The sequence below is a fragment of the Euprymna scolopes genome, chromosome 1, assembly GCF_053919585.1.
Source record: "Euprymna scolopes isolate OS-2025 chromosome 1, ASM5391958v1, whole genome shotgun sequence".
In the NCBI taxonomy this organism is placed as follows: domain Eukaryota; kingdom Metazoa; phylum Mollusca; class Cephalopoda; order Sepiida; family Sepiolidae; genus Euprymna; species Euprymna scolopes.
The window spans coordinates 69,190,787-69,217,231 of record NC_136482.1 but is presented as its reverse complement, the minus strand read 5'-3'; the positions used below and the strand labels follow the sequence as shown (position 1 = coordinate 69,217,231).

The window sequence follows — 26,445 nt, the reverse complement described above, 5'->3', positions numbered from 1 at the left end:
ATTTTTTCGATTTTTTTTTTTTTTTAATCTGAAAATTAAGTTTGTAATCAAAGAGATTAACCTGAAAAAAAAAACAGAAAAATACTAAATTGTGGAATTTAGAGCTGGGGTCAATTTCCTAAATGTCCGCCCAATAAACAAAAAATTTTCATTTTTAATTTTTATTTATCAGACTGAAGATTAAGTGGCAAAATACTCTCGATCCCTCTATCACATAAAAGGAACATAATTTTCTGATCACCGTCATGTTACTATGCCAACAATATTTAAGAAATGATATCGGTATTTCAGAAGTTAGCAGTTTTAAATAAGCAGAACTTACATCTTTTTTATTTATTTTAAAGATTATGTACAGATTTTAAAAATCTTTAAACAATATGAATAAAACTTTTCATTTTTTTTTTTTTTACACAGTGATCACCACTTATCAAGGCCTGGAAGCCACTCAGAGATAAGGGTCATTGCAAGTACGTTACGTTAGTGTGGAGATTTGATGAAGTGTTTACTTAAGGGAGCGGTTCATTAGGAATTTTTTAACATTGGACTTGAAGACATCCAAGTTGTAGTCCGGTGGGAAGCAGGAAGACGGAACAGAGTTCCACAGGCGTGCAGTTCTAAGAAAGAAGCTTTGTTCATGGAATCTGCGTTTTGATTTAGGCACAGATATAGAGTGGGGGAAATTTTTCACAATGGATTCAGCTAGACGGGTGTTTTTCGTGAAAGATTGGCGAGGGGGGACCAGAGATTGGAGTTCAGACGAGCACCTGCCATGGAAATAACGATAAAACAAGGATAGGCTCACAACGTCTCTTCTGTGGGAGAGAGGTTGCAGGGTAGAGAAAAGGGCATCCCCCACTAAGCCACGAAGTCTATTTTGTACTCTGTCAAGGCAGGATAGGCTGTTTTTAGCAGCTCCTGCCCAGATATGGCAACAATATTCCATCTTTGGACGTACTTGGCTTTTATATAGATAGAGAATTGCATCAGTAGTGAGATATCTTCTGAAGCGGTAGAAGGATCCCACCATCTTTCCAGCGACCTTGGCAACAGACTTGATGTACATGTTCCATTTCAGATCAGGAGTAAAGGTCAAACCCAGAAGCTTGTCAAAACACGGGGCCTCACCCAGACGAGAGCCATCCATCACAATTGATGCCAGATGGGGATCAGAGCGTTGATGATGTAAGGATAGGAGTTTGGTTTTAGATGCATTAAAGGTAACCAGCCACATCTTCCCCCACTGAACCACGCGCTCGAGATCAGAGGAGAGAGAATCAGAGAGAACTTTGTCATTTACAGCCTTTGATGTGTTGCCGTAGATGGTCGTGTCATCAGCATAGATGTCAACGAATGATTTAAGTATGTGTTTAGGGAGGTCATTGATATAGAACAGGAAGAGAGTTGGGCCTAGGATTGACCCCTGAGGGACTCCAGCATTTATATTGCAGGCTTCCGATTTTTGTCCATCTACCACTACTCTTATGGGCCTATCGGAGAGAAATGATTTAATGATTGAGAAAACATTTCCAATTATACCGTAGCTGGAAATCTTGTGAAGTAGACCCTTATGCCATACCTTGTCGAAGGCCTTTGATATGTCAAGAGCAATTGCCCTAGAAAGGAAGCCTTTGTCAAGAGATTCACTAATCCTGTGGGATATAACCGTCAACACATCTGCGGTAGATCTTGCAGAGCGGAAAACATATTGTGTGTCACTAAGAGGGTTATTCCTGCTGAGGTGGTTGACTATTTCTCTATTTAATATGGATTCCAGCAACTTACTCATAACACACAGGAGACTTATTGGTTTGTACTGAGAGGGAGATGACTTATCACCTGAATTCTTAAATACAGGGCAAACTGATGAGGTCTTCCAGGGAGTCGGAAAGCACTTCTCCTTAACGCAGCGCTTAAACAGTTTCGTAAGTATGGGAGCAAGTTCTGGTTGAAGCTTTTTTAACACTATAATTGGGATGGCATCAGGGCCAGTTGCTTTACTGGAATCTAGGTTTTTGATTAGCTTGGCGACCTCATGCACGGATATTTGTATGTTACCTAGCTTGTTCTGTGTTATAGGAGGAAATATGGGGAGTTGATGGCCTTCGTCGCATAGGGTAGAATTAGCTGCAAAGTTCTTTGCAAATAGTTTGGTCTTGTCTGACGCTGACGAGATGACCTCTGATCCATTGATGATGGTTGGGATAGAACGCACACTTCTGTTCAGGATCCTATTTGTTATTTGCCAAAACTGGTGGGAACCAAGCCGCTGATCAGCTACCTTGGATTTAACAGACTGGGCATATAGCTCTCTTGCATTTTTTTTATTACTCTTTTACAGTGGTTGCTGGCAGTCCTGAAAACAGATTTAGTCTCAGTGCATCTATTACGTTGGTAGCTATGGAAAAAGTGATTTCTGTGCGCGATAGCAGCAGCACATTCTGGGGAGAACCATGGATGGCTGTTAGGTTTTTGTTGGAATTTTTTAGATGGTATGAATTGGTCTATGCCTACAATTAACCATTCGGTCAGATCTGATGCTATAGAGGACACTTCCTTTTTAAACTTGGAGTGCAGAGGTAAATTAGATATGAATGTACGGAAGCTATCCCAGTCAGCCAAAGAGTATCGGTATACAGTACGGTGGAGGGGTACATCTGGGGACTTATTACATTTCGTTTTTATCTTAACTGATACAACGGAGTTGTCGAAGGATCCTAGAGGAGAATGAACGGAACATGAACATAGCTCAGGGGAAGTTGAGAGAAAAAGGTCTAGGAGGCTTGCATATTGACCTGGTGTATCGGGCACACGGGTGGGTTCACGAACAATCTGAGTGAGGTCATAAGCAATGGCAAAATCATGACAAACCCTCCTCTCATCATCTGTCTTATTTGAATGGGTCAGCCATTCCACGTTATGGACGTTGAAGTCACCACAGATGTGGATGTTAGCCGAGGGATGTGCAGACAGGATGTGGTCTATCTTCTCAGATATGCTCTTAAAGATACTAGCTCCGCTGTTGTGGGGCCTATAGAGGGCAAATATAAATGCAGTGGTGTTAGCAAGTGCAACCCTGATATAATATATATAATATATAATATTTAACAATATAAACCTTTATTATTTTTATTCCATCATATGCATTTCAAAAGTTATATATATATATATATATATATATATATAGATAGATAGATAGATAGATAGATAGATAGATATAAGGAGATAGATCGATAGGTAGGTAGGTAGGTAGATAGATAGAGAGAGAGAGAAAGCGAGAGAGAAAACATTTCCACATGCTAGAATATTTTCATCGTAAATTCTATGCACTTATACAGAACGTTGAAACTGTATAAATAGATTTTAGGATAATAATTAAATGAAACTAATCATCAAATAAAAACGTATAAACTTAATAAGTAATTAATGAACTGTTGTTTTTCAAAGGTATAAAAGCCAAGTACGTCCAAGGATGGAGTACTGCTGCCACATCTGGGCAGGAGATGCTAAAAACAGCCTATCCTGCCTTGACAGAGTACAAAATAGACTTCGTGGTTTAGTGGGGAATGCCGTTTTCTCTTCCCTACAACCTCTCTCTCACAGAAGAGACGTTGCGAGCCTGTCTTTGTTTTATCGTTATTTCCATGGCAGGTGCTCGTCTGAGCTCCAATCCCTCGTCCCCCCTTCGCCAATCTTTCACGAGAAACACCTGTCTGGCTGAAACTACTGTCAATAATTTTCCCCACTCTTTATCTGTGCCTAAATCCAAACGTAGCTTCCCTAAGCAAAGCTTCTTTCTTAGAACTGCACGCCAGTGGAACTCTCTGCCGCTTGCCTGTTTCCCACCTGACTACAACTTGGATGTCTTCAAGTCCAACATAAACAAACTCCTGACAAACCGCCCCCTTAAGTAAGACACTCTATAAAAAAACCCAATACTAATGATTACTACAATACTATCTCATTGGTTACTGTACACGCAATAACCTTTATCCCTGAGTGGCCTTCGGGCCTTGATAAGTGGTGACCCCCATGTAAAAAAAAAGGTATATTCAAATAAGTTAAGCTTCATGTAGTCGCTATTCCATGACTCGATATATTAAAAAGTTCTTTTTAAATAGAAAAAGTATATCTGGCCTTCGAGATAAGATCGGAGTCTAGTATTGAGCTAGGAATATCTTAGACAAATCAAAGGTACAGTGACAAAGATGACCATAATCACCTCCTCCCCACTTTTGATTGACTTGTGCCTAATTTTGTTTTGTAAAATTTTTGTTTTTTAAAATAAATTTATAAATCAGAGAGTAGTATCTGTTCTGATGCACATTCAAGTTAATTTGTCATTGGTCAATGTAGGTTTTTGTATTAGGTTGGTGCAAAAACAATATCGTTTTCTCACATTTGTTACATTTATATATGATTTCTGAATTAATTCGTCGATATATATAGCAATATCATATATAATTTAGAAGCGCGTTTTTCGCTCTATTGAATCGTGTTATTCGTTACCGTTCTCAATCTCTTCATTCATTTTTTTTGCAGGCTTTTCGACAGCATGGACAAAATTCAAATCTGCACGACTTTCTTGTTCCAGTTCAAACTATGCCGAAAAGCTACCAAGACAGCTCGTGATATCTTCATTAGTTAATTAGTTTATTTAGCCTTTTTTTCCATTTCCATTGATATATATCTATTTAGTGAAATATGCCATATATATATATATATCAAGTACATATGAACAACTTTTTGTACTCCAGAATCTATTCCTGTACATAATCAGCACCATTCTCGATGCACATTTGTGACAGGATCTCCCGCTCAGGTCAGCAACTGACCTCTGGCCTTGGTCGAACTGTTGGTCGTGATCGTCTAGTCTAGTCTGCCGGGAGTCCTTCACATGGATTCTTAGCGTCTAAGCTTCGAGTTGATTTCTGCTGAAAAGCAAAACCTAAGCTTCACATGCGCACCGCAAAAGAAAGACAGAGTCAGGTGTTCTAACAACGAAAAAGTTAATTTCACAAAAGTTACAGGTTTTTACATATATAGATCGTCAGTTCACCAAAGCATCAAAGTTCTCACAAAATCTTATTCTTCATTCTCTCGATGGCGGTCAGGATGAATGGAAGGGGGTCTGGGGCGTTCTTGGAGCGTGTGTCTTTCTTAGGATTCGGCGTCAATCTGTCGATTTCGACCCGAGTACCCGCTCTTATAGTAAGGTAACAGGGTGGGTCTGGCGATCTGCTAAACCAATCAGGGCCAGACATGTTTTCTAGAGAAATCCCCAGATTCATTTGTGTGTGTGCATTTCAGCAATCCGTCCGCAGTTTCGAAAATCTGGGACCAAAAATGAAATCCTTTTCACACGATCCCAAAGGGTCAAATCCTGTCAATTTTCTCTACTCGGAAACCCAGGCCAACAAGTACATGATCTCGTTTCTATATTATTCTGACATTTCCTGCCATTGTTCTAAACAATAAAAATATCTGACTGTTTTTTTTTACAAAGCACAATAAACTCGTCCCTTTTTATAGGTTACCTGTCGCTGTCCGGGATTCAATTAACGTTTAACGGACAATCTCAGCATATTTACCCGGCCTTTTTCAGAGTTTTAGGGGATTTCAACCTTCCCAATGGGGAGCAGTATCGCTCCTCAAGACGGTCACGTTATATTCGCCCCCTTAGTCACCTTGCTCCCCACGGGACCAATAGGTTTAAGCCAAACACATTGCTTCCTCTTCGCATAGTTAGATCCTACATGCTCGCCAGATTCCCCGCTCACTAGTTGGCTAACCTGCCAAGAAAGATAGCATGCACATAGTCTGATAGCCACCCTCGCAGAGGAGGGTTCTCCCCCTTTTTTCCATACAAGAGATCATAAAAAAGTCAATAAAAATCAGAGAGTTCACTTAGAATCATTAAGTCTCTTTTCCAACATGCACTATGATTTTTTTTCACAATTTACCATAATACTACAAGATTTTCCTTTTTTAATCAGCATTCATAAATGTCACTGAATTCTTTCTCAGTTCGTGAATCCTGTATTTCTCGATTATAATTCTCAAAAGTTTTTCAACTTAGTTAAAAAAAAATTTTTTCTAAAAAAAAAAAAGAAACTTATAAGAGATTTCTCCCCTGTTAAAAAAGTTTTTTTTTTTCAGAATACTTACTCGAACTTTTTTAATCAAGGGTTTACAAGAGGTATTTCTCTTTTTCCATTATTTCTTCACAGAATTTCAGTCACAATTTATAATTTTTTTTCATCCTCATTAACAGCACAGTCAGTCAATAGCAGGTGTACAAACCTAATCAGGGTACTTAAGCACCCGCTTTTTATTGAGTTAGGAGGATTCCTCTCACCTTAAACAGTCGCAGTTGAGATTTCACCTGGCAATTCACAGTTCAGCACCTTGTTAGAATTTGATCGAACTAAGGGCTTCTTCTCACCTCATTCAAGGTAGAGTTGGGATTTCGTTGGGCAATTCACAGTTCAGCGTCCTGCAAGAACTCAAATAAAACAGAAAGAAAAGAAAGAGAAAAGAAATAAATATATATATATATATATATATATATATATATATATATATATATATATATATATAAGCCGTTCTTTAGTACTTCTGGATCTCGGCGTCGGGAAGGTTTTCGGCACGCATGCTGGTCTCGCTTATGTCGGCACCAGGAAATGCATTCTCCGAAACTATAGGCGCGTTTGGACCAGAGTTTCTCTTGCCATCTGCGCAACCAGCCTCGAGATGCTTGTCACCTCGTTTCCGCATCACATCGTTCCTTTTACACATCATATGATCGCAGCCAACAACACACATACCATTATTAGCGTGCTCACTCCCGCTCCTGTAATCACTACCTTATGGAGTCTATCCCTAGATTCCATATTCTCTAGACCATATAATTGGGTCTGCAATTAATTCAAATCTATTCGCCTAACTCCTCCCAGAGTTTTGGTGACCTGAGTCGGGTACGCGGCGATGATCGACGGATCAGGGGATACCAAAGGTTAGTAAGGTTATTCAACTGGGCATTCGCCCACTCTACCTCGGGTGCTTTTAATAAATACCGCTCTTCAACTTGATAATACGCAGGTAACCCTATATCACTTCCCCGGGATTCACACCCCCTGTCCAGTTTTACCATAGTTAAAGGCGGATTCACCTTAATTATCCCAGCAGCCGTGTAACCGTATACCTTGGACAATTCCATCTTCTGTTGCGTGGATACCAACCAGGTGCCTTCGGCTACTATTACAGCCAGTGGCAAAAGGCCATAACTTACCACCTCAACCTTGCAGACGCGATTTATCACTCTCTCATCCCCCTGGAATAATCCCAACACACACAACTCATGATCTCCAGTTATATATATCGGACTCTGTGACCGGCAAATTCCAAGGCCATTGATCCGGCATTCCTCTGTTTCTCGGTGATTGAATAGCATAAATCTATCCCTCGCCAAATTAAACTCTGTGTAGTTCTCATTTACACAACTTAACCTCCAAGAGTTTAATATTCGGGTATACTATTCTACTCCCCCAAATACGAGGGGCATGCAATAAGTAATGCCCCTTACCCACTTCCCATAGCAGTAGAGCAACGAAACTTGACACAGTTATTAGTCTTTCTCTACATAGGAATCACCCAGAATTATGCATTTCTCCCATCGTTTGATGCAGCTCTGGAGACCGTTTTTGTAGAACACCCCAGGTTGGTCCTCCAACCACGACGTGACTTCAGAAATCAAGGCTGCATCATCTGGGAAACGCTTTCCTTTCAAAAACAACTTCATGGCTGGGAAGAGGTGAAAGTCAGAGGGGAAAAGGTCACGAGAGTAGGGAGGATGGGGTAGGATTTCATAACCACACGCCCGCGACATGCGAGTTGTGGACCGAAGTGTTGTCCTGCGGGAGGGGGTTACCTTTGCTGATATCGTCCCGCCTCTTGATTTTGATAGCTTCCCTTAATTTCCTCAATATTGAAGCATAATAGGCTCCTGTAATTGTGGTACTCTTTGCCAGGAAATCTGTCACCACTACTCCGTCCTGGTTCCAGAAGACCGTGAGCCTGATCTTGCCAGCGGAGGACTGCACCCTTACCTTCTTTGAAGGTGGTGAGTCCAAGTGCTTCCACTGCATTGACTGGGCTTTGGTCTCTGGATCATAGTGATGGACCCAGGTTTCATCCTGGGTAATCAGTCTTTTGAAAAACTTTGACTCATCTTCTTGGCACATCTCCAAATTCATCCTCGAGCACTCGACGCGTTCTCGCTTCTGGAATGGTATGATCAACCTGGGAATCCATTTGGCAGACACCTTATGCATATGCAAATTTCATAAGTTTCTTTCATTTCATCAAAAGTCCCCTGTGGTGTGCGTCCTTTCAAATACAAAAACCGGATCACTGCTCGACATTCAACAGGCTCCATTTCACACCTGACAACCATCGACCTCCCCGACCGTCCTCCAGGTAGAGCGTTCATCAATGCCATTTTCACCTAACAACATGCAGAGCGAACGTGGTACTCAGGCCACCGAGGGTCAACAATTCGCGATTTTGCCCATACGAGGGTCCACTTCGCGTCACACAACTTCCTCCTTATGCCGACCACCACTCGCCGCTCTGCTACCAGACCATCTCTCCTTGTCTCAACAGGTACATCAGCTTGATCACGTCCATCCCCGGAAAAGTGAGGAAACCCCTGCCTCTCAGTACCTTTTGTCATAGGCTGTTTAAACAACCAGTTTACTTTCAATAGAATTAATCCGTACCCTCATGGACGGTTAATCAAAACACCGAAAGTCAGACACGCCCCCCAATTCATCGAGTTCCTTTCGATATTTCAAAACACGTTCCTATAATACACTTCCTCTCTCTCCGTGCAGCACACACTCTCGTGCAGACAACTACCTCAAGTTAAAGACAGCCACGTTATACATTTGCACATTGTAATTCAATGAGACATAACTGTTTCTAACGACGCCCATGACAGGCGGTAAATTCCTTAGTCTTACACCGTCAATATCTTCAATAGAGAGATTACATTTTCATGTCATAGATGCATATGTTCAAACAACATAACAGTGCAATTTATCATCTCTTCTGATTCATTGAGGCGGAATAAAAATTAGGAGGCATTACTTTTGGAACGCCCATGCTTCCTAATTTTTATTCCGTCTCAATGTGCAAATGTGCATCGAGAATGGTGGTGATTATGTAGAAGAATAAGTTCTGCGGTACAAAATGTTATTCGTTTTAATGGTACCACTCCTGTCTTCATAACTCTTCAGCATTTTAGTTAGAAAGCTAGTTTTACTTTGGAAATGTTCCTAGTAGTATTACGAAATCGCAATTTAACTGTAAATAATTTACAGAAATAAAAGATGGATTGCAAAATATGTTAACGCAAATAAGTTGCACATTCGACAAATATCCCAAGTTTATTTGCTTTAAAACAATTTATATCAGTAGTATTAATTTGTTTCCTGAAATTTTTGGATGGAATTGCATTCATGGAGATGGGGTTTTGCGACTAGGACTTAATCTTAGGTAGTTCTTTTGTCAGATAATTTTTATTCATGCAGAAGTTGTTTTTTGCTTTGTTTTTGTTTTTTTGCTTTTTTGCCCTGTTGACTTCCTGTAGATGGTAAATAAACATACTAAAAAGTGGGTAGCATTATACTGGGCTAGCGAATATAGAAAATTGAAAATGGGATATCGTACAAGTTATATAAAAACTGCTTATGTGTCTCCAGGAGACTAGCTGTCCTTTTTCAACAGGTTTGGAAGCAGGATCTTGTGCTACAGGAATAGTGTCTAGCTAATCGTATTTAGATACCAAATAAAATGCAATTGAAAGGTATCAGATATATAATCCTATATTCCCTCCTAAATGTACAGTGAAAAATATTTTTCGGAGTTCTTGCTCGTGGTATTACCAATGATGACAATCAATATATATGTATGTGTGTGTGTGTGTGTGTGTGTGTGTGTGTGTGTGTGTGTGTGTGTGTGTGTGTGTGTGTGAAGAAGGCTTGAATATCTGGCTTCCTCGGATGTCTGCAGCATTCACAAATAATATGAAACTCAATAATATCAGAAAAAAAACTGGATTACATTTAATCTGACTAGCTCTTGCGAATAGATACGATCCAGTTCTGTACCACTTAATCCAAATGGCTCTCAACTTTTGGAACTTAGCAAGGTTGGTGAAACTATACTGAAATATTTCAATTCAACGTTTATGAAATTTAGCGTCAAAAATTATACTACAAAGTGGCAGGCACTTGAAATCGCATTATGATGGGTTGTGTGATTTCCCCACTTCTTTTCCTTCTGGTCATGGAAACCATATTGCGTGATGCAACGAACATGTCGAGAGGGATGATCAGTACTGAGTATATAATTCTTCGTCCGTTTAGAGATTCTGTGGATGACATCAACCATTCTTGTCCCATCCAAAATTGATGCCGATGCAATACCATGACCTCTTCACATGGACGAGAATAAAGGTTAAGCCAAAGAAAAATCGAAACCTTTTGTTAATCGAATCCATTTCAAAATTGAGAGAGATTCCAGTTAAAAGACCTGGATTAATTTATTAACTCCTCATCGACATCGTGGTACAGAGATCCAGATAGTAACCTTGAAGGATCTTAACTCAATTGACAAAACTTGTCTACCCGGAAGGATGAAAGTTTGGTGTTACCAACATGGTCTGCTACATCGTTTTTGTTTTTTGTTTTTCGTTGCCATTACAGATGTATGGAGTTGCACCATCTTGCGTTGTAATTTATACATGCGGAAATGGTTGAGAGTTCCTCCTTGTTTTTCGAATGTAGAATTATATACTAATTCCTACAGCTCCGAATATCTTCAGTAGTGGAAGAGTTCAAAGTTTGGAAGGTGAGATGATGAGAGACTCAGCCGATTCAAAAAAGTGTATCTAGAAATAAAACTATGGACGAAATGGCCGACTGTTAGGATTACACCGGATGGAGAATGTAGCCAACGAATAAGGGTGTCACTCAAACCAATAGAGCTGCAGCACGAGCAGCAAATATTCGCCAAAGAGAATATTTAAACAAAAAAAGACTTAGTGATCGAAGAGGTGAGAGGGTATAAATAAGAGTAAAGAATAGCCATTGGTGTCGCGCAAACCAAGCAACATTTAGGATTAAATTAAAAGTATCATGGAAAACCTTAATTGCAGTGGACCCACTCGCAATATTATTCCTCTTCCACTCTATTTTACCGATTGCGACCAACCTAAAATTATGCGAATGTACCGATTCAGACCTGATCGGAGTACCTTGCGCCATGTATTATCTCCATGTCCAAAATCGTGTTAGAAGTGTACATGGAGAAATAGCAAAGTGTTAGAAATAACCATGGAGTTACTAATGGCACAGTGTCAGACAGCAAAATAGCAATAATAATTCTGTTTAACAAAGCATCTTAATGCCCTGTCATAAACTAAATTAATTCTAGTATGAATCTGTTGATTGGAGCTAGTGACTGGAAAATTTCAGTGGATCGAAAGACATCACTAAAATTTCTGGTTCGTATCATCAGAACAGAAAAGCAGCCAGACATTGTAGCAGAGTCCGCTTCAAAAAAGTGTCCTCTTCATAGAATTAAGTGTCTCCTGAAAAAAAAAACGGAAGGTGGCACACGAATTAAAAAAAAAAAAACGATACGAGACACTTCATGCTGACTACAAGGAAAAAGGGTTGGATATGCTATGTGATTGCTACTGACGTGGGTTGTTGTGAATCTCTGGAACACTCATTAATTTTCTTTTCTTTCGAAAATAAGAAGTACGAGCCACAATCTGAAAATTATCTCGGATCGCTGTAAAGCAAATAGTCCAATATGCATTCAAGCTTGATTTGGTCGTAAGAGAAAATTTTTCAGCATGAATGGGCGTTATAATTTCTCCTTGTTCATCAGTATTTAGTTTTTATTTATTTCTATTTTTTCTAATACCCTACCCGGTGGCGAGAGCTGCTTGGAAGCGCTATGAGTGGCAGCACCGCCTTGTGTTTTCGAAACTATGTTATCACCCTGGTTAGCGGCTTATGAGAGCAGGGTATCGCACATGCTTTCAGATGTATAATGAAAATTATATATATATATATATATATATATATATATATATATATATATATATATATATATATATATATAAGTTTGTTTTTGAAAGCATGTTAAAAATATACCATTTGTTGTAAAAATCCAATGGATAAACATCTGAAGAAATTGGTGGGGACAGGATATTTTTACGGAAACATAAATCGTAAAATTGTCACTCATTAATGAAACAGCTGTAATGGAAAAATCCAGGAAATAAACGAAGGTTATAAAAAAGAAAACGTGAGTCTTTGAATATTCAACAAAACTTTGCACTATATATATATATATATATATATATATATATATATATATATAACATGTATATAACTCATATATATGTGTTACATATATGTATTTGTTATGCATCTAATACATAACACTTATATATAATGTATATGTATAACATAACATATGGAACATATATTATTTTTATTAATTTCTAAAAGAACAGGTTTAATGAAAAAAGAAAACTTGATGTAATCTTTTATTATATTATCTTTTCATGATAATGGATAGTGTTGTATCGGTTCTGATATATGACAGCCCTCCACGAAATTATCTTCTCTTGTAAAGATTCTATGGATAAGCATCACATGCAGTATATCTTCATTTTGGGCAAGGATGTAATGTAGTATCAATTCTCTTGTTATTAGAAACCATCTTTTTATGGGAGCTCATTTGATATGTATGTGTTGACAGGATACCATTACCTTCTCCTTTGTGGAGTATATAATCAATCGTGACAGAATTCCTCACACGAATTACATCCTTTTAGGGGGGTAGTATAGTATGATTTCTCTCTCTCTCTCTCTCTCTCTCTCTCTCTCTCTCTCTCTCTCTCTCTCTCTCTCTCTCTGTATATATATATATATATATATATATATATATATATAGATATATATATATTCCGTCTTAAGATTATATGCAAGATATGAATCGGTATATAGCGTTGCATCTTTAATGTTAAAAAGCCTATTGTAATCTTTAGATTCTACTCAAAATCATTACCATAGATATATATTTTCATGGCAAGTGCTTGTCTGAGCTTCATTTTATGGTCCTTCCCTCGCCAAACTTTCACGAAAAACACTCGTCTAGCCAAAACCACTATCAATAGTTTCCAACACTTTTTATCTCTGCCGATACTTAAATGTAGATTCCATGAACAAAGCTTCTTTCTTAGAACTACACGCCCATGGAACTCTTCCGATTGCCTACTTTCCAGCTGACTACAGTCTGTCTTCAAGTCCAACCTAAACAAGTTCTTAATGAACCGGTCCCATTAAGTAATCCAATTTACAAAGCTCTTACTACTTATGTTTACGATGCGATAATCACATTGACTAATGTATACCCATTAACCTTTATCCTCGAGTAGCCACCGGGCCTTGATAAGTGGTGATTCCTGTGTAATATATATATATATATATATATATATATATATATATATATATATATATATATATATAGAGAGAGAGAGAGAGAGAGAGAGAGAGAGAGAGAGAGAAATATTATGTGTGACGACCGGTATTAATATTACGAACGAATATTTTAAATAATGTAAACTCCCGACATGTTCATTTCAACTATGTGACGTACTATGTTAACACAAGCATGAAAAAGTAACATATTTGTTGGAAATGGATCGAAGTGAGGTTTTCCGAATTCTATTACGTTGAGATATTTAACAAAAGATAGATAATTTCAAGGCATCAATTAAATAGTGACTTGTTTAATGCTATAACGCAACAAACATTTCATCCAATGCCATGATAACGCAAATGCTATTTCCAGTTCGAAAAACGTAAATGCCAACATTGTGCACACTCGTGTTTGCTTTTTATTTTTTTAATGTCTTTTCTTTCTTTCTTTTTTTTCAATTATTTTACTTTTCTCCCGACATCCTTCTGTTCCTTTTTTTCATAACATTACACGCTTGGGAGGTGACAGTGGTCAAGTGGTTAACGACAAGTGGTTGGCGACCTGGGTGTTCCAAGTTCGAATCCAGTTCATTTCGCAAAAATCACTTTCACATAGAAACCTTTCCGTAAGTACCCAATGTCTTTCTAGAAAGAATTCTAACTAGAAAATTATCAGAGAAAACAAAATTAGAATTTTTGTATCTAAATCTATATAGTATGACAATGATTATTACACACTTGCATTCATTCTTTCTTATTTTTTTATGTCCTTATAAGCGATGGTGAAGAAGACGAAAAGCAATGCAACAACCGCTACTATAGCCGAGGCAAACTACTCTCCAACCTTCCCCCTCTTTCCATGTATCTAGGTCTCTTAAGAAAGGGGGAACTGCTAATAACTTACGCACTGTCAGTCGTTTTACCTCGTTCACGCTTACAACGCGCATGGACGCGTTTGTTTACATTTTGTCCGTAGGTCATTTTATTTACTTTTTTAAAGGTCAATCCTTATCATTTTTATGGCTCTTTCTTTTGTCTGCTTGCAAGTTTAAACATCATTTTTAATCATTATAACACATCAAAATGTTATATGTTATAAATAAAACACACACAAGATACATATAATATGTACATCAAATCCGTTGCCAAGAAAAGTAGTTAGAACATTATACCGGTCCGGCGGTCCGGTAGATCTCATTGCCGATGCTGTCCTCTTCCTGTATAAGAGCTAAGTACGTCCGAGGATTGAGGACTGTTGCTACGTCTGGAAAGGAGCTGCTCGGGGTACTCTATCCTGCTTTCACAAAGCTCAAAACCGGCCTCGAAACCTGATAAATGATTCTCTTTTCTCTTCCCTACAACCCATTTCCTACAGTAGAGACGTTGCTGGCCTATCTCGACTCTATTGCTATTTTCATGAAAAGTACTCGTCTTAGCTACAGTCTATGCGCCCCCTTGCCAAACTTTCACAAAACACACCTATCTAAGTAAAACCACTATCAATAATATCCCCATTATCTGTTGCTAAAATTAAACGTGGATTCCTTGAACAAAGCTTCTTTCCTAGAACTGCCTCTGAAACTGTTCCGCTTGCCTACTTTCCAGCTGAACCTTCCTGTCCGCTAAACAAAACATTTTCAGTGTGAATTCTGAACGGATGTGACATCAGAATCAAATCTGTTGAAGTAGATCGGAACAGCCACTTAAAGCGATGTGTACATGCGATCACCCGTGAATATGGTGTTACATTAGACCAGAGCGAGAACAAATGATTCAGTTTTAACATCAGTATGTTGTGAAAATTCGATGCAAACAGAGTCTGAAAAGATGACCTAATGACGAAAAGATTTTTGGGAATCATATGTGGTGATGATGCGTTGATGTAGCTGTCTACCTATTAATCTGTCCGCATATTTCTATTTATAGTTTAATTAGGAATATAACTGCCCCTTCTTTATAACGAAATGTTAATTGTACTTGTTTTAGTTGGTATTACTTGGTATTTTTCGATAAATAAATGTTCATTATGAATCTTTTTCTTTATATTCTCTTCTCTATAGCGAATGAAAAACCTATTTACACAATGACAAACGCGGATGCAAAAACGAAACATTAACAGGGCGGCGTGAAAAGGTAACGATTGGGATTTGTTTAAGAAAAAGCTGACACAAATTGAGGAAACAAGCGACAAAAAGGCCACAAAGAAAAAATGAAAGTAACAATGAAGAAAGTACATGACGCAGGATATAGCTATAAAACTAAAAAGAGAAAGAGGCCGCAACACACGCATATTTCGACATTGAGAGCAACAGGAAACCGTAACAACCCATATTCGATTTGAAGAAATAAAAGAAATAACGCTAATTCAAAAAATAAGGAAGAAGTAATTAGTCGTAAGTATTACAATATATTTATGGCTATTCATCAACAGACTGACTTTTATTTGACAATTTATATTTGAGGGGGATGAGTCGTATCCTTTCTGTGAATGTGCCGCGTGAACAGTTAACTGTATTTAAGCACACATAATAATGAAATAATTTCTGTTCAACTTCTTTTGCCATTCATTCTTGTTAAGAAGTTTATTTAGTTAGCTTTTTATTATTTTTTATTTATGTGTTATGTGTGTGATTGTCCTCAAGTGAACTGTATTCTATGTTTACAGTTAATTGCTATTTCGCTTCTATAATTTAGTAAGTTTTGGAATCTTTAAAATTCCAAGCTTCTTGTTAAAACATAGTCTACACGGGTCGTCTAAATATCTAAATGTACTGGTTCTTCGTACTATTTTTATACTTAATTATTGACGAGCGTCCGTTATCTCTGAAGTCAGTGTAATAATTCACTGTATTCTTGAGTATGTTTTATTATTGTTACACCAGTATTTAAACTTTAGGGAAGTTATATTTACGTAGTATTTTTAGATGTTCTCGCTTTCTCTGATATCTTAAGTCTGATTAACAATGCCTTTGGTTAAACAGTTATTTTGTAGTCGACAAAATGCACGTGTTTTATAGTTACGTAGTTTTTCTTTTATCAACGTTCTTATTTGTATTTGGGTTGTTACGTCAGTTTGAGCTAATATTATTATATTATTGTTCTTCTTTGTGTTAAGTGTACCATTGCTCCATTGAACGCTTTATTGCATATTTTGTTTTTATCTTTTCCCCTACTACACTTGTTAAGAATTTTGCTGTATGTTTAATTATCCTTATTATGTTCTCGCGATAAATATGTCAGTTTTAAGTTATGTTTTAAATGTTTTGTGAAGGTGTTAGTTATGGGAGAGTGTATTGAGATGATATTTCGATATTTTTTGTGAAGTTTAGTTTCTAGTGTTTGATTACAGGAAAGTGTAAACCAAATTATTTTTTAATACCTTCTATTGTTAATTTTTAATGTAGTTATTGGTAAATAGTAAATTATATTTAATCTGGATATATTATTATTAGTAATGTTAAGACATGTGTTGTAAATGTTGCTTGATCGCTTACAAATATTCTACTGTCGATGAAAAGTTTTATTATATATATATATATATATATATATATATATATAAATATATGTATATATATATATATATATATATATATATATATATATATATATATAAAATAAAATTAAGGTTAGACAATCTAAAATAATCTTTCAAAAATATCGGCGAAAAAAGTGCCCCCTGTAGAAAAGTGCCTAGTTGAAGGGGAAGATATTAATGTTTTTAGCCAATTTTTCGATATTTGTCGTATGAAGAATCGAATTTAAAACGATACTGATCTTGGTAAAATCCGTCGCCTCTATTGAAAGTTTAAGGCAGACATGCAAACAGATATACATACGTACATTTATATATTGGTAACTAAAAATTTTTGACCCAAACTGATGAAAAAGCTTGCCCTATCTCTGAATACCCTTTATGTAAACTTTCAAATATTTAGACCAGAAATTGTCTAATTTGGAAGAGACTGCAGAGGTCACTTTTTTTAAAATTTGACCCCTATTATGACCCCTTAAAATTTATTGTTTTGGGCTCAAATCGAGTTATTAAGTTAGATCCATGTCCAAGGAAGCTATATCTAAAATTTCAAGTGCGTAGACCCAAAATTGTCGAGGAGTTTGGTAGAGTTCTCAAAGGTCAAATCGTTGAACTTTGACCCCTTAATCGCCAATTTCTGGCCAAAAACCGATCACATCGATTTTCCCTAATCTTAGTAACCTGTATATCAAATTTCGAGTCTGTAGACTACAAATTGACAGAGTTATTGCGTAGGGAAATATACACAGACACACAGATACACATACACTTTCACTTGTATAGATACTAGCATTTCAGCCCGGCGTTGCCCAGTGTTTGGAGGTGTATGTTGAGCAAAAAAAAAGCGGTCAATTTTTTTAACTTTGACCTCTATTATTACCCCTTAACATTTATTATTTTGGGCTCTAATTGAGTTATTAAGTTAGATCCATGTACAAGGAATCTATATCTAAAGTTTCAAGTGTTTAGACCCAAAATTGTTGGAGGAGTTTGGTAGAGTTCTCAAAGGTTAAATATTAACTGTGACCCCTTAAAAGCATAATTTCCGCCCGAAATCCGACCACATCGATTTTACAAATCTCAGGACACTGTATATCAAATTTCGAGTCTTTAGACTAAAAATTGACGGAGTTATTGCGTATGGAAATGTACACACACAGACACACACGCAGACAGACAGACACTTTCATTTTTATATATATATATATATATATATATAGAGAGAGAGAGAGAGAGAGAGAGAGAAAGAGAGAGAGAGAGATAGATAGATAGATAGATAGATTGGATGCAATATATAAAAAAGTTTTTAAAAAAGACTCATCCGCCACCACCGAGAATCGAAACCACAACTTTCAGCGTAGGATTTATTTTGTTTCTGCTGTCAATGTCTGGGCTGTGAAAACATGTTTACTGCAGGGCTAAAAATTAAAACATGAATTAATAGCTACTACTTTATTCATTCGTAATGCTGGCGTTCGACCTTTACCTGACAAATTTCCTTTTTTTTTTTAATTTTCACACTTTTGCACCAATATTTCCGGGCTAAAACTCAAATATAAAGTTTTGCATCGATTCAAATACCTTATATATGAAGTTTCATATCTGTAGACCAAAAACTCTAGGAGGACTTTGGTAGGCCAAATTTGTTAAACAAAAATATATATGTATGCATAAATATGTATGGAAACAATTTTGTGTTTACTATCAAGTTTTTACGCAAATATTATGCAACTATATCATGTAGAATAGTAACATGAATATAATTACACTTAATAGTTAACTAAAGATGATTATCCCATTTGAAATCCGAAGCAACTTATAGGGAATTAATTAAAGTGACTGTTTAAAAGAATATGCAAATTAGCTAGATCTTTTCCTAGTGAATGCATTTCCATAACCTATATATAAGAAAATTGTATTTTCTTTTCAAATAAGTAGAAAAGAGGATTTTTAATATGAATATTAATACACACAAAAGAAAAACGAATTTATAGGAGTATATATATATATATATATATATATATATATATATATATATATATATACTAGTAAGGGGACCCGACGTTGTCCTGTATTAAATGAGGATCAATGAATGTTCCACACTTCCAATACTTTTATTTCATCGAAATCGATGAAATCGATCATTTTTCAATCAAATCAATCATTGCCTGCTCTAGTCGGGAACCTACCGCAGTGCACCGGGAAGAAGTCCACATGCTTCCCCGCAGTGACTTAATCCATAATACATTTTAGCCTACATTGAACTGTAAAGTATCTACTGTTGGTTTTATAAAATTATGTTTACATAGTGGTTTGAATTCAAGTTTTAAATGCAAAAGTGAAATATCATGGTTTAATTGTGCATTAAACAGAAACACTCATTTCGAATGCGCTACTATCTTATCAAAGAACTAACTTTTATTTGTATGCATCGGACACTTCTGGTTGTACAGTGAAAACATTTTAAATGCACTTATAATGTTAGGCAGTATAACGGTGTTAACTTTGATCAAAATCGGATTATTCCTTTTTAATCGGATTTTTTCGATTATGGATTTCCAATACTTGTCGGGGGCATTCTGATACAAAACCTATCTAAGAACACTCCCAGACACATAAAGTACATTTGTGTGAAATTTGAAACAGACACAGACACACACATACATATAAATAGAGGCACACACAAATACAAAATGACTTTTATATATAAGAAGAGATGTTTAATAAGGTACATTAATGTTTATAAATATTTACGCGGATCCATAAAATGATTTATATTTTCCAGAATTGTGCAGGTATCTGAACTCACATGTAAACACATACATACACACTTATGCGTGTATGTATGTGTGCGTGCGTTAAGCATAAATATATAATGTGCTTCCATTTTTTTGTTTTTTTCTTTTCTTTTTAATCCTGATGTTTATTATCAGCACGTGTTGAATTTACTTCAATACTTTCCTCCTTTTTTCAATGTAAATCCGGTGTGTTTTCCACTCGGACACATCCCGGTCATTCACAAAAGTCTGTCGTATATATATATATATATATATATATATATATATATATATTCAAAACATTTTATTTCAACTATTCATTCTCACTCAGCTTGTGTGAACTGGTACAGTCGCTCATTTGACAGCTTCAACTTTAAAACCAAGTTTAAAATGACCATCGTAAGTTTTTGATGTTTTTCTTTCACTTATCTCCCCTTTATTATATCGCATCATTTTACTCGTTTCTAATAATGTTACATTTACTATGAGATGGCTTAAAACTATACAATAAATTACACGTTTAATCGAGCTTAGGTATTCGTTTGTCATCCTTGCCAAATCTTTTGTGTAATTTTATTTGGTTTTATTTTTTACTAGCATAGCGTGCGGTGTTGGACGATCGTAAAAGACGTATAAACATTATATTTTAATCAATGCAGAATTTGTGTTTACTATAAACAGAAATAACGTAGGTATGACATGCAATGTTAAATTCATTAAAAAAAAATGAAGTACAATAATAACATAAAGAAACTGAGACATGTGCATGCGAGTATTATGTTTTTTTCTCTAAACAGTTCACTTCTTGTAAGTAAAAAAATACTCGAGCTGAGATCAGAACCAAAACCTAAAGACAGTGAATCAAGTACGATAACCATTAGACCAGCGTGACACGAACTTTAAAAGGGGTTTTCAAACTACTTACTCTTAACATAATTAATCTGTCATGTGAACGATTCACGCATGCACATTCGTGAAACAGTTGACAAAATGATAGCAATTCGATGGCCCCATACGAAACAAATTTTAATATAGATAGATCATATGACCCATTAATGACCTTCAACGAGACATGTTAACGTCGAAACATTTGTTGATCCGTGTAAATTATTCCTAGTGTTTATGTAATTTTTCTTGATAATAGTCCTACCCACGTATAGAGCACCTTTGAGAAAATATTGGCTTTTAATTAATTTTATCAATACATTTGAACTTATTTAATACATACATATGTGTATATATACTTATATATCTATCTATATACAGTGATGATCATATTTATTGGCACGGTAAAATAAAAGTTAAATTTTGTCTAATAAATTCTAAAAAAAGGGATTAAATTAAAGAAAATAACAAAGTATATTATGTATTTTTAACTGGACTTTCCGATGCAGCAATCGGATTTTAGAAAAAATAAATAACAAAGGAACAACAAACATAATTGCAAAAAACCCTTGTTCAAAATTATTGGCACGATTTATTTAATAATCAATTGTATAGCCTTTGGCCTTGATTACCTTCCTCAGTCGCTTTTCATAGTTTACAACCAAGTTGTTGCACTCTTCAGTAGTAATTTTAGCCCACTCTTCCTGACAATAATCCTCCAATTGAATTGTGTGTGTGGCTTCCTTTGCATTACCCTCAATTTTAATGTTCTCCATAAATTTTCAATTGGATTAAGGTCTGGGCTTTGTGATGGCCACTCCAAAACATTAATATGATTGTCCTCAAGCCATTTCTTAGTCAGTTTAGCCGAATGCTTTGGGTCATTATCTTGCATGAACCACCAACGACGACCAAGTGAGAGCTCTTTAGCAGAGTCTTTCAGGTTTTCATCCAATATTTTAACATAATCTTCCTTTTTTATGCTACCTGTGACCTTAACAAGTCGCCCTGGTCCAGAGGTAGCAAAGCATCCCCAAAACATCAAACTGCCTCCACCGTGCTTCACTGTGGGTATGGTGTTCTTAGGCAGGAAAGCTTCGCCAGATTTTCTGTAAATATAAGACACTTTATTATGGCCAAATAACTCTATTTTCGTTTCGTCAGTCCATAGAACACGTTTCCAGAATGCAACATCTTTATCAATATGACGTTTTGCAAAGGCTAGCCTTGCTTTCAGGTGCATAGGCTTCAATAATGGAGTCTTTCTCGGACGACATGCTTTTAAACCAGCTCTCTTCAAAACTCTACCAACTGTATGTCGAGATACATTCACTCCAGAGGTGCTCTGTTCATCAACAATCTCCCCAACAGAGATCCTTGGGTTTTGTTTTACTTGTCGAACAATTTTCCGTTCATCTCTTGGGGAAAGAATCCTTTTTCTCCCTCTACCCTCTAAACTCATAACGTGACCTTGCGATTTGAACTTGTTTATTATGGCTCTAACAGTGGATTTGGGAAGGTTTAGCAATCGGATTTTAGAAAAAATAAATAACAAAGGAACAACAAACATAATTGCAAAAAACCCTTGTTCAAAATTATTGGCACGGCTTTGTTTTTCTTTTAGTATCAGTATAATATCAATCAATTTCCGGTTTACGTGCTTTCTGAACTTTTTTATAGCCATATTATGCTTGTTTAACGCTAATTCAGTGAATAATTTTTTCAGATAATTTTTAGATAGCGATTTATTTAAACTATTATAAGTGACTAAATTATAAGTTTCAATCGCCATGGTTAAAACTAAGGAACACAGCGAAGACGTCAGGAAGCTTGTTGTAGCATGCCATACCAATGGGGAGGGCTATGATAAGATTTCAAAGAAGCTAAACCTTCCCAAATCCACTGTTAGAGCCATAATAAACAAGGCCACGTTATGAGTTTAGAGGGTAGAGGGAGAAAAAGGATTCTTTCCCAAGAGATGAACGGAAAATTGTTCGACAAGTAAAACAAAACCCAAGGATCTCTGTTGGGGAGATTGTTGATGAACAGAGCACCTCTGGAGTGAATGTATCTCGACATACAGTTGGTAGAGTTTTGAAGAGAGCTGGTTTAAAAGCATGTCGTCCGAGAAAGACTCCCTTATTGAAGCCTATGCACCTGAAAGCAAGGCTAGCCTTTGCAAAACGTCATATTGATAAAGATGTTGCATTCTGGAAACGTGTTCTATGGACTGACGAAACGAAAATAGAGTTATTTGGCCATAATAAAGTGTCTTATATTTACAGAAAATCTGGCGAAGCTTTCCTGCCTAAGAACACCATACCCACAGTGAAGCACGGTGGAGGCAGTTTGATGTTTTGGGGATGCTTTGCTACCTCTGGACCAGGGCGACTTGTTAAGGTCACAGGTAGCATAAAAAAGGAAGATTATGTTAAAATATTGGATGAAAACCTGAAAGACTCTGCTAAAGAGCTCTCACTTGGTCGTCGTTGGTGGTTCATGCAAGATAATGACCCAAAGCATTCGGCTAAACTGACTAAGAAATGGCTTGAGGACAATCATATTAATGTTTTGGAGTGGCCATCACAAAGCCCAGACCTTAATCCAATTGAAAATTTATGGAGAACATTAAAATTGAGGGTAATGCAAAGGAAGCCACACACACAATTCAATTGGAGGATTATTGTCAGGAAGAGTGGGCTAAAATTACTACTGAAGAGTGCAACAACTTGGTTGTAAACTATGAAAAGCGACTGAGGAAGGTAATCAAGGCCAAAGGCTATACAATTGATTATTAAATAAATCGTGCCAATAATTTTGAACAAGGGTTTTTTGCAATTATGTTTGTTGTTCCTTTGTTATTTATTTTTTCTAAAATCCGATTGCTGCATCGGAAAGTCCAGTTAAAAATACATAATATACTTTGTTATTTTCTTTAATTTAATCCCTTTTTTAGAATTTATTAGACAAAATTTAACTTTTATTTTACCGTGCCAATAAATATGATCATCACTATATATATATATATATATATATATATATATATATATATATATATATATATATATATACGTATATATATATACTAGCAGTTCAGACCGGCTTTGCTCGGGCCATATGTACTGTTTATAACTTTCTGTGCATATGTACATATTAAAAAGTGTGCATATCTACGGTAATGCCTTTCTATATAATAGGATTCCTTAACTACCATAGAGAAAAGTTGGTAGAGACAGCAGAGGTCAAATTTTTTTTAACTTTGACCCTAATTTTTACCCCTTAACCTTTATTGTTTCGGACTCAAATCAAATTAAAATGTTTGACTATGTCTAAGTAACCTATACCTAAAAAATAATAGTTTGCTAGGGATCGCAAGGGCAAATCTTTCGATCTTTGACTCCTTGACAGCCAACTTTTCGGCCAAAACTCGATTAAAAAGCTTGCCCTATGTCTGAATACACTTTATATAAAATTTCAAATGTTTACACCAAAAATTAGCTGAGGAATTTCGTAGAGTCGGCAGAGGTCATTTTTTTAACTTTGATCCAAATTATGGCCCCTTAACATTTATTGTTTTGGGCTCAAATCAAATTATAAAGTTAGATCCATGTCCAAGGAATATTAATCTAAAATTTCAAGTGTTTAGACACAAAAAGGTCAAATCGTTGAACCCTTTTAACAGCAAAATTTCTGGCCGAAACCCGATTAAAAAGATTTTCTCAAATCTCAATACCCCTTATGTCAAATTTCGAATCTGTCGACCGAAAATTGCCAGAGTTATATTTGGTAGGGAAATGTACTTAGACAGACAGACACACGCATACATACATTTTCACTTTTATATATATAAGAATAGGTCACATGACCAGAGTCCTTATGTTAACAATAAGTAGGGTTGAAAGCACTTTTTAAAGCTGGCCTAATGCTTCTTGTACTTGACTCACTGTTTTTAGATTTAGATTACCTCATTTTTTAAAAGGAAATTAACGTTACGTTTAATACCGGGCAATGCCGGATACATCTTCGAGTATATATATATAAAGATATAAATGGAGTTTGGATTTAGTGTGAGAGATAAACACTGCTTTCTCATTTATTCATTCAGGTATAGACTCAAGCAAACACACGTGTGTGTGTGTGTGTGTGTGTGTGTGTGTGTGTGTGTGTGTGTGTGTGTGTGTGTGTGTGTGTGTGTGTGTGTGTGATTCTAATTCATTTATTACAAATTTAACTTTTAACGTTTACAAACAAGGGAATTCGAGTAATAAAAGAAACGTATTTTCTAAGTTTGAAGAATATCTGTTCTTAATTTTTTAAGATACTATGAAGAATTTTGCTGTTTGCTAACTTGCGGATAGTGTAATTGTCAGTGTAATAATTTACCTTTTCTTTTTCTTTTTGTTTTAATATAGGTCTCGCTTTTCGCTGCCGTTTTTTTATACGGTATGATTTTGTTTGTGTCAGGAGCTCCAATTTCCACCAACTGCTTAACTCCGCCCGATCTGCAAACTTATTTGAAAAAACTAACTATGCAAACGACGAATAAACTATTCCTCCCGCTAAGTGATCCTGCTACTTCTTCTGACGAAACAACCATTATCCAAGGCGAAGAAAAATGTCCAGCGAGTTTACAAAAATTCGGCGAGGCACAGAGTCGATCTACTTGCCCCTGGTTTACGAGGACAATAACAAATAATACACTGTTGCCATCATCTCGATCGGAGGCAGAATGTCGCTGTGAAACATGCATCGACTCCAAGGGATGGTATGTTTGCGAACGAATCTACACAGAAATGATGTTTCTTCACCAGACAACCGTTTGCGTGAATGGATTGTACATCTATGAGCCGATAACCTTAAATATCTCAACAGGCTGTGTATGTGCCAACAGGAGAGCTACCCAACCTAGCATAATTACTTAAAATATCTCACACACTAATAATGACCAGATTTAAAATACAGAAACGTTTCAACAATATTATTCAACTGCCAGTGTGGACAGAAATGTTATATTTCATTTTATTATGAAAATATCAGTTGGCCATTATATGGTCTCTTGGTGTCTAAAAATATCGATTTCTTAACGTTTTATGTCTTTTCATTTAACTGAGAATTTTTATTAAATGCCTCGAAAGAAACTTTGATCATTTTGTTAACTATAGCACTATAGCATTTTGTTAACTATGTTAAAAGAAGTTTAATATATTTTTATACGTAAAAAATATCGCTGTATGTATGCAAATTTATATATATATATATATATATATATATATATATATATATAGATAGATAGATAGATAGATAGATAGATATATTAATGAAAATATTTATATATACATATATATTCATATATATTTACAGTCACATATAAATGTATATACATATTCACATCTATTTTATAGGCATATATATATATATATATATATATATATATTCAAACATATTAATATATTTTATTATTTACTTTTATACATAACAAAATATTATTGTCATATATATATATATATATATATATATATATATACCTCCATCTACATATATGTATATATATTCATATATATATACTCATATATATATATATATATATATATATATAATCTACATTTTAATACATATAAGTATATTCATATTCGAATACAATAATAAACTTTCAATAATCAATATGGTGAATAAGACGGATTGAATTCAG

General features: G+C 35.8%; 1 protein-coding gene across 1 annotated transcript; it reads left to right on the top strand.

Annotated features, from left to right (window-relative positions):
• The first annotated feature begins 13,581 nt into the window (after nt 1-13,581).
• On the top strand, nt 13,582-26,138 carry LOC145283487 (uncharacterized). The gene is made up of 4 exons (XM_080132314.1): nt 13,582-14,188; nt 15,623-15,955; nt 20,203-20,270; nt 25,169-26,138. The coding sequence occupies exons 3-4, from the start codon at nt 20,262-20,264 to the stop codon at nt 25,676-25,678; spliced, it is 519 nt and encodes a 172-aa protein (XP_079988440.1). The 5' UTR covers nt 13,582-14,188; nt 15,623-15,955; nt 20,203-20,261; the 3' UTR covers nt 25,679-26,138.
• Nucleotides 26,139-26,445: the final 307 nt, after the last annotated feature.